The sequence below is a fragment of the Aricia agestis genome, chromosome 3, assembly GCF_905147365.1.
Source record: "Aricia agestis chromosome 3, ilAriAges1.1, whole genome shotgun sequence".
In the NCBI taxonomy this organism is placed as follows: Eukaryota; Metazoa; Arthropoda; class Insecta; order Lepidoptera; family Lycaenidae; genus Aricia; species Aricia agestis.
The window spans coordinates 3,559,363-3,574,843 of record NC_056408.1 but is presented as its reverse complement, the minus strand read 5'-3'; the positions used below and the strand labels follow the sequence as shown (position 1 = coordinate 3,574,843).

General features: G+C 34.3%; 1 protein-coding gene across 1 annotated transcript in view; it reads left to right on the top strand.

The window, feature by feature from the left end:
• The window catches only part of LOC121725790 (C3 and PZP-like alpha-2-macroglobulin domain-containing protein 8), a 216,963-nt gene that overhangs the window by 84,566 nt on the left and 116,916 nt on the right, over positions 1–15,481 (top strand). The window contains exon 3 of the mRNA XM_042112911.1: positions 2,647–2,825. Within this exon, the coding sequence (XP_041968845.1) occupies positions 2,647–2,825 (179 nt within the window). The remainder of the gene's footprint in view (positions 1–2,646; positions 2,826–15,481) is intronic.

Below are 15,481 nucleotides of genomic sequence, written 5' to 3'. Positions count from 1 at the left end.
AAACGTTACTTAATCAGATTTACAGTTTAGCTTTGAACTGTTAACCACTGTTGATAACTTCTAGTGGAATTCTGTCTATTACCTATTTGCTTTGCATTTTAGTTTGGCGTTCGGTCATCTCGTAATTGGTTAAAAAATAAAAAGTAATAAAACTTGGTATAAGATCTGCAAGTTAAATTTTTAAACGGCACAATTTTAATTTAAAATGAGGCTTATTAAAACCTTCATAAAATATCTCAATTTCCTGACAATTACTTTACAAAGTACTTACATACTATACAGGACATCACTTATTGTATTGTTGCTAATTTTTTTTATTCGTTTATCGCCCGGTAGGCGGAACATGTTGCTGCAGTGTAATAATAATGACTAGAGATCGCTCAATGGTCGAAATTTGACATTACTTGCAACAATATTAGGACCTACCTATATTTTGAAAAAAAAAATAGACTTCATCATAGTTTTTTTCAATTCTTGTATCTGGGACTCAGCAGCTCAGACTGGCCGTTTTAGCATTGTCTAATTATTATCTAAAATTAAATAAAAAAAAAACAATAATCCATTTTCAATTTGTCAACTTGTTGTCAACAGACTTCAACCATAAATAAAAGAGTATAATTCGTATGTATAGACTGGTCACTCAAAAATCTGTCATTTTTCCTAGTAGTAGTGTCTGTAGTGTGTGTAACGTTTTATTTGTTAAAAATATATATGATAAAAGCATAATTTTAAAATAATATTAGCTCGATGCACTCCTTCACCATATAAACTATAACTGTGCGAAATTTCATGCACCTACGTTTTTCCATTTTTCGTAAAAAGGGTTACAAAGTTTTTCTCTCACGTATTAATATATAGATACATGGCAACGACTGAAATGACTACAGCGGTCTCAATCATATTCCCACAAATATGGCAAAACAACGTTTGCCGGCTCAATTAATAAATAAAATAAAGTAAAGGCTTTGCCGCACTGTAACACGATCAACGATAAATAAAATACGCAGCAAATCCACGAGACAGGGGATCGACAGACTGCACCCTTGTCAAGTAAGACATTATGGATCCCGTACTATTTGAAAATGAAATTTTCCGTTTCATTGTGATAGATTTCGGCTTCTAGTTTCCGCGATACAAATATACAGATACATTTTTATTGAAATAGTAAAAAAAACAATGGGTTGCACACCAGCGCAAAAGCAGGCAGGCATACGTTTTTGTTTGACGTTCGTTTGATATTTCATAGGAACTCCGTGGTCTTCAGAGTCAAGAGCCGCGATCTGTACCACTAGGTACAGATCGCGGCTCTTGACTCTGAAGTCGTGGGTTCGATTCCCGCGTTGGAAACATATTATTTTCAAGTTTGGTTAGTACTGCTGCAGACTTATGCAGGCTGATCACCTGATAGTCTGACAAGTAAGATGATCCATGCGTCGAATGGGCATATAAAAAAGTCGCTCCTGCGCCTGATCTGTCGCCGGTCGTGTCGGTCTTTCGTCCTACTGGGTTATGAGAGTAAAGGAATAGAGAGTGCTCTTGTGTCCTGCAAACTCCTGCGTAGCTGGCCTGGTTTCAATGAAACCGGCCACCGTCACCGAAACCGATGTGGGAGCTATTATTATTATTAATTCATAGGAATACCATGTAGTTAGTTTGATAGAAAAGGGACTGGATCAAGCAAGGTACGCAATAAACACGCTGCATAATAACGTAGAATCGGGAAGTGCAAACAGCACAATACACCTTAAATGAAGACTAAATAAACGAAGCGCCAACACTAGAACTAACACGGCTTCAAACAAAATTCCTAGCACGAGGACGGAGGAAATACAATAATTTGGACGTGTTCATACGATTTGTCGCAGTGCAGCGGGATTTTTCAATATTCCAACCTCGAGTGGCTCTTTTTACGTTGGTCAGTTTATTGGCTAGTGTATTGGAGTGATTGTGCAACACAATATCGTACGAATGAACACCCTGAGGAATCGGTTTGGAGTTTCAAGAAATATTTACGGACAAAATGTTTATGTCACATGCAGAATAACTCTATACTTATGGTCCAATCGTCGAATAGGCACCAAACTAAATAATTATAAAATGTCAATTGCCTCGTTAACTTGATTATGGTATATTGGTACTTATTTATTTTATTATTTTATGAAGCAGACGTAACAGGGAGACCGAGCATTATTCTGAGTTTGATAACTCAAAAAACGCTCGGAATCATAGGCATAACATAAGAAAGAGTAGTAAACGTTTCTTCCGATCAAAAACTTTTTAAGTAAACAAACTTAAAAATACTTGCTGATGTTGTAGAGGAGACGATAAAAAAGTATACAAGATTATGTTATGTTTAAACAATTAAAAGTGTAAGTTTAATAATTGTAATTATACAGATTTAGAGCCATTCTCCGTCATATATAACAAAATATTATGCTCAAAATAATTTTGTTGATGTGAGCAAGAGTTTTTGTACTATCAGAGGAGTTAAGTCATAGGCAGATGGGGGACCTACGTAATTTGGCCGCATTATGTCAAAACCAGCCCACCGATCACATAATTGGCATGATCCAACCAAATGACGTGGGTCTGTCAACTGCCTATGAATCCATTTCCTCGATGGTATTTACCGAAATTTTCTTACAGGGGCTTCTCGGTGGTGGCACCGGAATCGGCGGTACCGGGGAAGACCACTGCCATCCTGGTGACGCTGCACGGCAGAGCTGACGAGGCACTGGATCCTCTGAACGTCACTGTCAAGCTGGAGACACAGGACGCGGACAATGACGTGAAGCTGCTGACCACCGCCAGTCAGATGATCACTGGTGAGTTTCTGGAACATTCAGTTAATAATATAAATAAGGTGAGTCGCGGTAAGACTTGAATTGGCTGGCTCGACTGGGTCATATGTCCGCATAGAAAAAGGGCGTAAAACAACGCCTAAGTTATGTTTCGCTGACTGAGTAAGGTTTATTTTAGAAGCATTTTATTCATTAAAAATACAAATAAAGCAGCTTAGGAATTTGAACAGTTGCAGAAATATTTTTATGATTATAATATTGTACCCTTGCAGCCATGTTTCAACAATTCGGTATGTTTTGTGAAAAAAATACTTTTTTACGCTTAATCTAAAACTAGGCTCACAAATGAAATACAATGTTTTTTCTTGCGAGACAGCGTTAGACCTGGAAAGGGGTGAGCATTTCGCCTTGACCCGGTATATCGTTCTCAGGAAAGCACAATAGAGATATTTCACATTTTGTTTAAAAAGTTATGTAGATACTCCCATTTTCCTCCCAGCCAAGTGCGCTATCAGATTTCACGTCTGGTTAATGTCCAGATTTTCCCAGACAGGCAGAAAATCTTTTTTCATTTACCACGATGCTTTTATATAAAATATTTTTTCATCACTAATATCATGATACTACGGAGCAATTTTGTTGTGAATTTTGGTAGACTCTTGATATTGATTTTGATGGATACATGAAAAATTTTTCAAGCGGCGAAAAATATGAAGGCTGTTTTGCAGTCTTCAATCAACGTATATTACTCTATTGTTTTTATAAGTAGGTGCTGACTAGGTGTATGTAAAATTACAAAATATTTTATGAAGTTAGAAAACTTTGTAGATAATTATTTTATGTGAGCACATATATACCCGTTTTTATTTCATATCGTAAAACTCACCACCCATGCGTAAACTAATAAAGCATATTTTTGGGGTAATTATGCTGTCGCGAGCACATTCGTGGGATTAATATAGGAGGGTAATTACACATCAGCGAGGGACGGGTAAAGTTTACAACCTTGCCCTGATAACGAGGATTATTCACCAGGAGAATATGTATTTTGTGGTTTTATATTCTGTGCATATTTGTTTTCTAGTCTCGAGCAGATTAGTTTAGTACTTTTGTGAACTTAATACGAGATGTAAATTGTAGGTAATAAGAGTGGCTATCAAATTTCGTCTCCAAATAAGCAATGTACTAACAGTTGCTACATTTGTCTAAACTACATAATAATTGATTGTTAATTTATTTAGCCAACATGAGAATAACATTGTAAGTAGTCGCAGATTAACAATTACTAAGGTCCACTCGGCGTAACTTGGCGGTAGCGGTCATTGACTCCCTGTCAAAAACTTGTCACTTTCTATACAAAGCCGCGATTGACAACATCTGACACCTTATTGTCCATCGCGGTTTATATAGAAAATGACAAGTTTTTGACAGGGAGTCGATGACCGCTACCGCCCAGCCCCCGTAGACAAGTGGCAAAACGCTTACGCTAACGCTAACGCTAGCGCTACAAAATGTATGGGATTTGACATTAGTATTCGCTAGCGAAGCGATGACTTATGTCAAATCGCATACATTTTGTAGCGCTTGCGTTAGCGTTAGCGTTAGCGCTTTGCCACTTGTCTACAGGCCCAGTTACGCCGAGTGAACCTTATATTACTGTTACATACTAAATAACCTAAAAGACAAATGATACAAAATTTTGACTTATTAGAAGTTCAAAAACTACACAGAAGTAAACTCAGATCATTTTTATAATCCACAGTCGTTACATTATTCTATTATCTATACATCTATACATCTAAACATCTATACATCTATACACACATACAAATAAAATTGGAGTGTCTGTTTGTAATATCGAAAGAACCGTTTTTTACTAAATGCATATGAATGTTTATAGGGTACAGACACCAAAACAACATTTTTTACAATATTTGTCTGTATGTCTGTCTGTCTGTCTGTTTGTTCCAGCTAATCTCCGAAATGGCTGGAGCGATTTTGACGGGATTTTTTAGGCACATAGCTGATGTAGTAAGGAATAACTTAGGCTACTTTTTAACCGACTTCCGAAAAGGAGGAGGATATATTATTTCACTTTTTTTATAAAGGAACCTTAAAAAGGGGATTATTTTTTCTCTTTTTTATTTTCTTTGTTGTCACATTTTGCTGACGCGGACAAAGTCGCGGGCAATAGCTAGTTATGAAATAAAGATTTCGGAAAGGAATATTTTCACATCTTTGTTGGTACTAGGAGACCTACTTTGAAAGTGCTATATATAACTCTATATATAATATATATAATAGAACTCCATAAACAAAATTTGCTAGGTGTATAATATTCTACGTGTCAAGAAGTTATTCCAAACTTGGCATGCAACAAATACGATACAATATAGCGAGTAGGTCAAATAAATAAAACTTTGGGCGAACTATCAAAATTGCAGCGAAGTTTAATGCATACGAAGTGTTTCCTTTGTTGAGTTATTGGCGATTTGAAACTTGCCAACGATGAACGAATATTTTGTGCATATTATAATATTTTTTAAATATAATTTACTTCGGAGAAATATTTCCGAGAAAAATACTTCATCAATCATAATTGACAAATTAAGTTACCTTAAAAATTGTTCTTTTCTGAAAAGATATAATGAACGAAAAGATACCAAAATAATATCATATTAATATTGTGCGCTATTCAATTCGACTCAATCAAATACCAAATAAATAACGATTACATTTTAGTGAATAAAAGCAAAAATATAAAAGCTATTTCTCAGAACCGATACCATAACAGGGCATTCTAAAGATAGTGTCACCGATGAAAAATGTAGCGTCGGCATAAAATGATAAAGTACAAATATTTGCACAAACACTATAAGTTAAAAAGTCCTAGTGCTAGTAGCGACAGTATCTCGACGGAGACAAATGTTCGCCATTGAGATTAGCTTCGGGTTCCGAGCTAGATGGATCTTGTGTCGAAAGCAGTAGGGGTGATTTTGCAGCCGACAGTCGACTGCATCATGCATTTAGCCGGATCACCCGGTGAAACACGTTAGAATGTAAGCCAAACAAAAAGTGCACTATAATATTTACTTTGCGAAGCTCGTCTTTGTGAGCAAATTGCTGTTTTAAAATGTTAAGTTATTCAAGTGACAGTAAAGGGGTTTAAAAGGTATAAAGACAGGGTTTTTAGAAAGTTCGGTAAAGAATAATATAAGCTGATGCTACACTTTGTGTTAAGAAAGAGGCGTTTACTAAATTATACCTACGATTTAGTAAGCGCTTCGTTCTTCGTACCTCAGTTTAAGACAGTCCTAATAAAATATGAAGCCATAAAAATATTGTAAATTGCAAAAATGATGTCTCTTTGTCTATAAAATTTATACTAATAACGCTGCACCGATCTAGATAATTTTTGGTATAGACTGGACTATTCTACACATAAGATTTATTGCGGCAAAATGTACAGTTACCAAGCGATAAATATTCTTTGAAACGAAGTAGCGGCCAACATTTTCTAAAATATAATAATTACCATCTCTTTTGCACGTTACAAACAAAATTAACGTTATTCGATTCGGACTTCTGAAGTTCTTCTCGATCGGATTTTTCCATAACCAAGTTTTTAAGAGACAATAGATTTCAAGGTACAATGCTTAATGCTTCAATAAAAGTTTTAGTTGGGAACGGCACCGAAATGGCAAAAGTTTGTTCGCGAATGCTTTTATGATATCAGCCGCCGTAAATTGATATTTATTCAGAATTCTTCGGCAGTGGCAGAAAACATACTTTTTTTGAAATAAAATAAAGCAGGATTTTTTTATAAAATAAGGGGGCAAACGAGCAAACCTGATGGAAAACAACTACCGTCGGCCACTTTCCTCTGGGCATAGTATTACATACTTTTCTATAATAAATATTATTATTATTAACACAGGTTTAAGTAAGCAGAGCCAATTTAAAAACTTGGTGAGAAACTTTTTAGAGAGATGCGAATTCAAAAAGTATAAAATAATCCTGAGAATATTTCGATAAATTTCGCATTTTGTGGCCTGTTTACGGCAATATGTTTGCCAAGAAAACCTATATGCTTTTTGCATATTTAAAAAAAAATATGCAAAAAGCAAAAAAGCATTATAGTTAAACAATGAGAAACGGGTTTACTTATAATAATTAATAGTCTGCTAATAGAATTTCTAGCAATTACCTATAAATTTACATAAAATAGATAAAGCATAGCTATCGGTAAATCAAAGTTTTAGCTCAAAAGCCAGGGCTTGCCTTTGAAAGACATCAGACCGGACCCTAACGAACGAGGTGGATACACTTGATAAACGACGTTCAGTTAATACTTAATACTCTACTATTACCTGTAATAAAATTAATATTACTGGGATACATACAGGATATGAGAACAGATATTTAAAAATGAAAGTAAAATATAATTATATTATGTTTATTTTTGACAATGAAACATGGTACATAGTACCTAATTGTCTTATAATGATAATGTTAAACCTATAGTTATAAAATATAGGCAACATTCTAGACACAAGTGCGTTCCTTATCAGTGCTTGAAATTACACAAAAAATAGCAACATTGAGTGGTTTTGTGAGTAGATGTTGATGTTAATTCAGCTTCTAGACGTTACCTTTATAAACAGATAAAATCTATAATGCTATGCTCAAATTAAATAAAAAAATATTATGATATGAAACATGTTACATATTTTTTCAACATAAAATGTTTGTCTCCGCCTTAGCAATCGGAATCCTGGCAGGGCATGTTAATGACTTAAAGCGTGTGCTAATTCGATTCCGAAGAAATTGGATTTGCTTTGCAGCTGTAGCTAACGAACCGAACACGGTGTCAGCTGCGACTTACATCAGATGGAATGGAAAAATTAGATCTCGGGATGTAAAAGGAAAATGTCCTTGTTAGGTATTCCGATAACGAGTAAATATGGGTGCTGATTTGGTCTAATATTTGACTCTCTTGACGGAGGAAATGCTAAGCGATTTCGATTTAATATACTCGAGGCGTTCGAAAACGGTTCGTAAATTTTATGTGGAAAATGTTTTCAAGTTTTTATTTCGAATTATGCTAGCTTTATTTTTAGACCTTACCTTTATTGCTTTATAGCTTTCCAACTAAGTTTTATAAAAAATAAGCTAATAATAGCAACTAAGTACCCTGTTTCTAATAAAGATAATATGAACGAAAGGTATTATAAAACTATTTAAAGTCTCTTTGTATTTGTATGTGATATGATTTTTCTAATGTGCCAGACAAAAACAACATCGTGTATATTCGCAGTTTAAATTAAGAAGCCATTATTTTATTAGTAATGGCTTCTTCAATAATGTATTTAAATTTCCACCCACAAATTGGCTCGAAAAAACATATTCAGGCTCTACTAATAAAATAAGAACATCATTACGTACGCTTAGCCTTTTGAAGTATGAATTACTTTTCAAACCTCGTCTAGAGTCTAGACTATAAAAAAACGTGCCTCAATGGTTCCCATTATGGCGGGTTCCTTTGTACATTCGGCTCGTTTCGCCCAAACAGACCCAATCTACAGATTTCTGTACAAAGTCCGCGAATATTATACGGCACCGCCGTTGCTTTGTGTTCATGGAAATTTTATGTAACTCCATGCAGAATAATAAGCGACCAATTTGAAATTTGGCTTAACTCGGAGTTGGATTCTTTTGGGATTAAATAGAATTTAGTTGTATAAGTTGACTGCTTTTATTATCTGTCTCAGACACAACGAAGCGTCTTGCTTCATTTACACTCAAATGGTATAAGTAAACTAAAATCCACAAATGAAACAAAAGAAACAATTATCAAGATCTAAGCTAAGCTTCCACTTAAACTAGTACTGAAGGATCCACAACTTCAAAGTAGTTTTATTACTTAATTACCCACAATCATTAACCGGTTATAAGTCATCTTATTGTCTCAACTTAAATACGAAGACAATTTGAAGATACGGGCTCCCAAGTTGCAGCATCAGAATTTCCAAAGACCAACAAACTTTAGTTTTAATTCGGTTCCGCCGCCATCCCGTCGGAATTTTCTTTTGAATATTTCATTTACCTGACTTGTAGCAAAGTCAATAACATTATCGGAGCGGTGGCAAATAATTTCATTATAGGTGAATACAAAGTGGTTGTGATGAATTATTTAAAACCGTTTTTGATGCACTAAAAGCTTAATTTATTTTTATTTAGAAATAATTTTACTTGTGTTTATTATCCAATTGGCAAAGCCAAAAGGTAAGGTATTTATTTATCAGAATTCATTGTATTTAAAATATGTTCTTTCGTTTAACAATAGTATCCACTTCTTATCTGATTTTAATAAATAAAGTTATGATACCCTGCATAACACAGGCTATTATAATATAAATTACGTAGCCGGATAATTTATCGTCTCCATGATTATAAAATTCACTAATGATAATTTATTTCTTGTCTCTGGATTCAGAGGTAGATACTGAGCATAGGTTTTATTACTGCGTGAAATTTGGTTGTTTTCCCGCAGTAAAATGATCTAGTAGTACAATAGATTTGTGAAGTTTTTTTTTTATTCAAAACATAAATAAAATTCGGCCGCATCATAGTGGCTCGCGCCTATCGGCATAAAGTTGCCATATCTAGTACGTCATAAATTTTTTATTTTTATTTTCAAAAAATAACTTGTATGATTCGATAGTACTAGTACTAATAGGTAAATCGTTCTGTTGCAGGAAAACAACCACTAAAATGTCACGTTTATATTGCAGAATCTACTACATACTAATCTTGTAATTTTCCTGGCTAATGTAGTAATTTCACCCATCTGCCATACTACAATTCAAAAAAGTATCTAAATATAATTCTCATCACTTCCAAAGAGTCAGAAAACCTGGAGCAAAAATCCAAGGAAATCGAATGAAAAAATTTCAAATTAACATGCAAACTTTCTAACGCTGTTGCTCTACAGTAACTTTTTTATTGGTTCCAATTTTCCAATCCATCAATATAAATGGATTCGATCCATGAAATGAAGAAAGTCGACAGATGTCGTTTGAGTTGGATGCAAAGTGTACGTCACTCACTGATGCCAATTTGCCGCTAGACACTTTTGAAGAGAAAATTTTGCTCCCCAAAATGGAACGTCAAAAGTATATTTGATTTGAAGGTCCCCATTTCGATGGGGGTTCTGTAAAACTTGACAACAAAGCTAGAAAATACTTTTTAGGTTATTTGCTAATATTTATTAATATGTAAGCCAGTAACCTAATTTTTTGTCGTAGGTAGGTAGGTAGGTACTTGTCATTTGTATGTTTTCGCAAAATCATTGTTCAAAGCTGCTTCCTACTTAAGTCAAATAGACGAAAGTGCTACTCAGATTAAATAGACTAAGGGCCTGTTTCACCACTTTCTGATAAGGTGCCGGATAGGCTTATTTGATTTGACAAATTCTCCATACTCCATAATATTTCAAGTGGTGGTGGATAGCCTTATCAGGAAGTGGTGAAACAGGTCCTAAATGTCCCTACTGGCTATGACTTCTTACCTTAATATAAAAGCAAAAAAGTTTATTTGCTAGCATCGAGTCACCGAAAAGACTAACATTCTGATTATATTTTGCACCACTATAAAGTAGACTTTTTATATCCGAAAAATGTACGGTTTTCTTGGAATACTCAGGCAAAATATTATAGTCAATTAGTCTCACATGGCTTAATAGATCTGCGTCTTTGATGTTTCTCGTACGCGCGAGGTTCTACTTATAAATTAAATTCCACAATATGATAACAAAGTGTATCTTCCATCAACTGAATATCTTACTAGCGGAATTGTTTCAAATATTATAATATAGAATATAATATTATATGAAGAATTTTGGTGCTACCAGTGAAGTAGTGTTTATGCCTTGTGGAAATATTCTGTACATTTATTATTATACCAACTTTTGTCAGCAGTTTTATTTGCATTCCTATCCAACTAAAATAAATAAACCTACATGCTAAATTATATTAAATTATAAACATTTAAATTATCTTTAAACTAGCTTTGATGTTTTTGCGTTGAAAACACACATAATACCGAACTTTCGCATTTATAACAATAGAAGTAAGTTTAACTTTACCATTGCGTTTTCCATCAGATAACCTGTGTTTTTATATTATCCACATTTCATTCATTTAGAAATATTTGCAAAGCTAAAGCAATGTACACAATAATAATTCTGAAAATCTCTACCAATCCATTACTGGACTTTATTGTAAATGTTGCTGAAAACATCAATACAAAATAAAAATAATTGTAAAAAGGTAAATAGAAGCTGCGTAAAGTGGGCCAAGAGCCAGCGACAGCCTGAGTTTCATCATTTTATAAAAGCTAAAAGTTGACGAGTTTATGACCTATATAATAGAGGTAAGAACGACTAGCAACTCTAAAGTTTCGGTCGCGTTTACTTCACGACTCTTTATCAAAGGCCTTCAGAATTGGATATCTCTGGAAGTAGCCGCGACTGAAACACCATTGTTGCCGGTCGTTCTTACCTGTATAGAGGTCATATAGAGGTAAGCTTCAGTTTTTTTATAAAATGACGAAAGTCTGCATATAGCTGGCTCTTACTCTAATTTTTTTTAACAACAAATAATAACGCTTCGAAACAGGATTCATATTATTTGAATTCAATTCAGCAACATGGTTGAATGCAGTAAATAAAAAGTTTAACAGTCCACTGGGGCGGTGAATATTTTTATGTTGCTTCTATTTTCCAGCTCAATCGTCATGCTTTTATATTTTTCAATGTTTTCGTATGTTTCGTGGATTTGCTTCCAGGAAATAGGTAAAATAGGCAAAGTGATTATTTTTTAGGACTTGAGTCTTTTATTTACTCTTAAAGTAATCAACACTTTGATTATTTTACCTACTTCATAGCAGCAAACCTTTGAAATACATAAAAGCATTTGTAGCAGCGTTGTTTACATGAAATTTTAGAAAAATAAAAATGGTCATAATTTAAATATGTCATAACTCATAATCAAGTAGACTTAAAACTATAATTACAATTTGTAGACACTGCATTGGATCAACCACGTCACTACATAACATTGGGCAAACAGATCCCACCAAAAACATTTCTTGTCAAATGTTGCCGAGACGACTACATAAGGTTTACCCTGTGAAAAAGATATAAGATCTCATGTAGAGCCAAGCTTCTGAATCTACACGCCCTAACTCTTGTGACCCTAACTTAAGCAAATTATCTATATACCAGTAAAAATGTATGGGTTCGCCGTTTCGCTACCGTTGCGGAGGTGATGCGAATATTTAGTAACAGATCTGAAGTTAGTAACGAAACACCCGAGCGATACATATTTACTGATATGTAGAGTTTGTGTAAATGATGGTCAGTGGCGTTGTACATTCAGAAGGTTTACCCTGATTATATTATGAGATGAATCATGTACAGTCAAGACTGTACATGATTCATCTCATAATATATTTTTCACAGGGTAAACCTTATGTGGTCGTCTCGGCAACATTATCTATCAATAATGGATCTTCAGGTAGTTTTAAATAACTTCGGCAAGTTTGACACCACCTCAGTCCACCCTGGTGGAAGCTTAGAATCCGAACACCAAAGCTGATAGGCAAATAAAAAGCAGAAGAACAAGCTGGTAAGCAGCCGAAACATCATCATAGCACTTTGCGACAAAATCCGTAAGTGATTAAAAGATTTAGGGCCTGTTTTACCACTTCCTGATAAGTGACTAATAGGCAATCCACCAATTACCTTGACAGATCAAGTATGTAGAATCTGTCAAAAAAGTTGTGAATAGCCTATTCGGCACTTTACCAGAAAGTAGTAAAACAGGTCCTTATTGTTGTTTACTAAATGTTTGTTATAACCAAGAATAATTAAGTATATCCTCTAAATTATGAAACAAGCAAGTCATTGCTAAAATAATATGCGCGATATTTTTCTGTTGACTGTACAGTATTTCTTTATTTAAACTAGTACTTATAGAATGCATAGTTTATAAATGAAAACCATTTTATAAAGATCTCTAGGAATATTCTCGATGCATCAAAGGAGGGAAAGTTTTAGAGCATTTTACTCAAAAGGTCCTACGAGAACTGTTGCTAACTCTCCAGCAATTTATAGTTACTTCCCACTTTTATTCTTTCCACTTATATTTTGCTTGAAATATCTCATGATGGCTAATAAGATACGAGTCTATTGGTAGCTTGTTAAAATTATTCTTGGCTTTCTGTTTCTAAAAGAGGTTCTCTTAATCTCAATCAAGTATAAACTGATTAGTTTTGTACTTGATTTTATACGAAAACTGTTTTTTAACTCCTATAAAGACACATACTATTCATCGGAAAACCTCTCTGTAACTCTTATATCAATGATAATTTCAACTTTTTATGAATTTGAATCTTATATAGCTGTATCACATATTTTACTTCATACTAGTTTTCATCGATCATGCCAAATCATAAAGTTAATATACCTAGCGGGATAGAGAAACAAAGGCTTGAGCAAGAGAGATGTCACTATCAGTAACACTGCGTGGTAAAAAGAGACGTGTGATACATGACAGCAGCATTCTTTTTTTGACGTCTAGTCGGCACGTGCCGCACGTTGACAATTAAATCTCATAGAAATCATGTTCAATCATGCTTGTGTAAGTGTATACGTACACATATGTTTACACACAGATGAAACCAATTTCGGTTTCGTTTGACAGCTCGAGATTGTTGCTCTATTCCGATAGGTATATTAACTTTATGTGCCCAATACGATATCACCCAGACTATACTGTACTCAGCGAAACATGGCGGTAGCGATCATTGACTCCCTGTCAAAAACGTGTTATTTTCTATGCAAAGCCGCGATTGATAACATATGACACTTCACTGGCAATCGCGGTTTATATAGAAAATGACAAGTTTTTGACAGGGAGTCAATGACCGCTACGCCATGTTTCGCCGAGTACAGTATAGAAACATAATATTATTCTGTCACTTTATTATCTATCGCAGTTTTTTATAGAAAATAACAACATAAATTATTATTATGACAAGTTTCTTGACAGGGAGTCAAGTAAATATTTAGGAAATAGTGCAACAAATTGTCTTTTTTATGTGACAACATTGACACATAATCTGACAGTTTTAGTGGTTGTCCAATGTCCATCATGGCCCAAAGTTGCTTTGTATACCTAATAATATTATTGCACCATCGAAGAAATAAAATTGATTTAAAATTTTATAATAATATAAATAAAATTGATTTAAAGTATTATGCAGATGGAGGTTCGTCGGGTTACGTGAATATAATGTTATATTAGTAGCAAAGAGAATGTCATATACTATGTTAGTAGTGTTTTGTCGGCCAGGTTTGACATTTGCAACCAAATTACGCAGGTCCGCCATCTGCCTATGAATTAACCTCTCTAGTATTTGTCATCACAGAGGCAGATCATGTACGCACAATTTAGTGAATTAGCGGCGTTCGTTTGCGGACCGCAGCGTGAATAGCTTCATTTGGCGAAGTTTAGCACGTGCCGGCGTGAGTGTGATTCAACCTTAATCAAATGCAATTGGATGGAATCGTATATGGATATTATACGTTCAAAATTGCTTATTAGTTGAGGAATTAAGAGGAGTTTGGTCCAAGTTTCAAACTTTCACATTTTTATTCTGATTAAAAAGTGCTAAGCAATGATTACGAATACACAATAAAAATAATAAATCTCTAATATATAAAATTTTCGTGTGACAGAGTTTGTGCGTGAACTCCTCCAAAACGTCTCAACCGATTTTAATTAAATTTTCTATGTACTTAATAATTATATTTAGTTAGATCTTAGAATAGTTTTTTATCTACTTTTTATATTGATACTAGAAATAATTTTTATGGCAAAACAACATTTGCCGTGTCAGCAAGTAATTTTGTAAAAATGTTCAAGGATATAAAGAAATAAAGATAGCCCGGTATAGCAAAAGCTCTGTGCATAGAATAAAACTATTTATTTCAAATTTTAAAATTAAGATTTAGTAAAATATAAGCTTATACAAAATCTAAAACTTAAAACGTAAGGAGTCCTGTTCACGAAATTAAATTATACTCGCGGGTCTTAAAACTCGAGCATTGCAAAGTGAATTCTAGACAAAATTCTTTCAAATAAGACGTACATTGAAAAGCATTTATAATACTATTTCTCTTTTTTGTTATCTAATTGATATTTTGCTAAAGGTTACATAATACATGAATTGCTGTGTGATAATAATAATCTTCGGTATAAGTGTTCTTTAATGTGTTTTATCACTAAAAGTTTGGGGCAAGGCAATTAAAGTGCTGTGGTCACTTTGCTTTTAATTTATTTTAAGTCTCGTACTATTTTTTTTTTATAAAATAAGGGGGCAAACGAGCAAACGGGTCACCTGATGGAAAGCAACTTCCGTCGCCCATGGACACTCGCAGCATCAGAAGAGCTGCAAGTGCGTTGCCGACCTTTTAAGAGGGAATAGGGTAATAGGGGAGGGAAGGGAAGGGAAGGGAATAGTTGAGGGTAGGGAAGGGAATAGGGTAGGGGCTAGGGGATTGGGCCTCCGGTAAACTCACTCACTCAGCGAAACACAGGGCAAGCGCTGTTTCA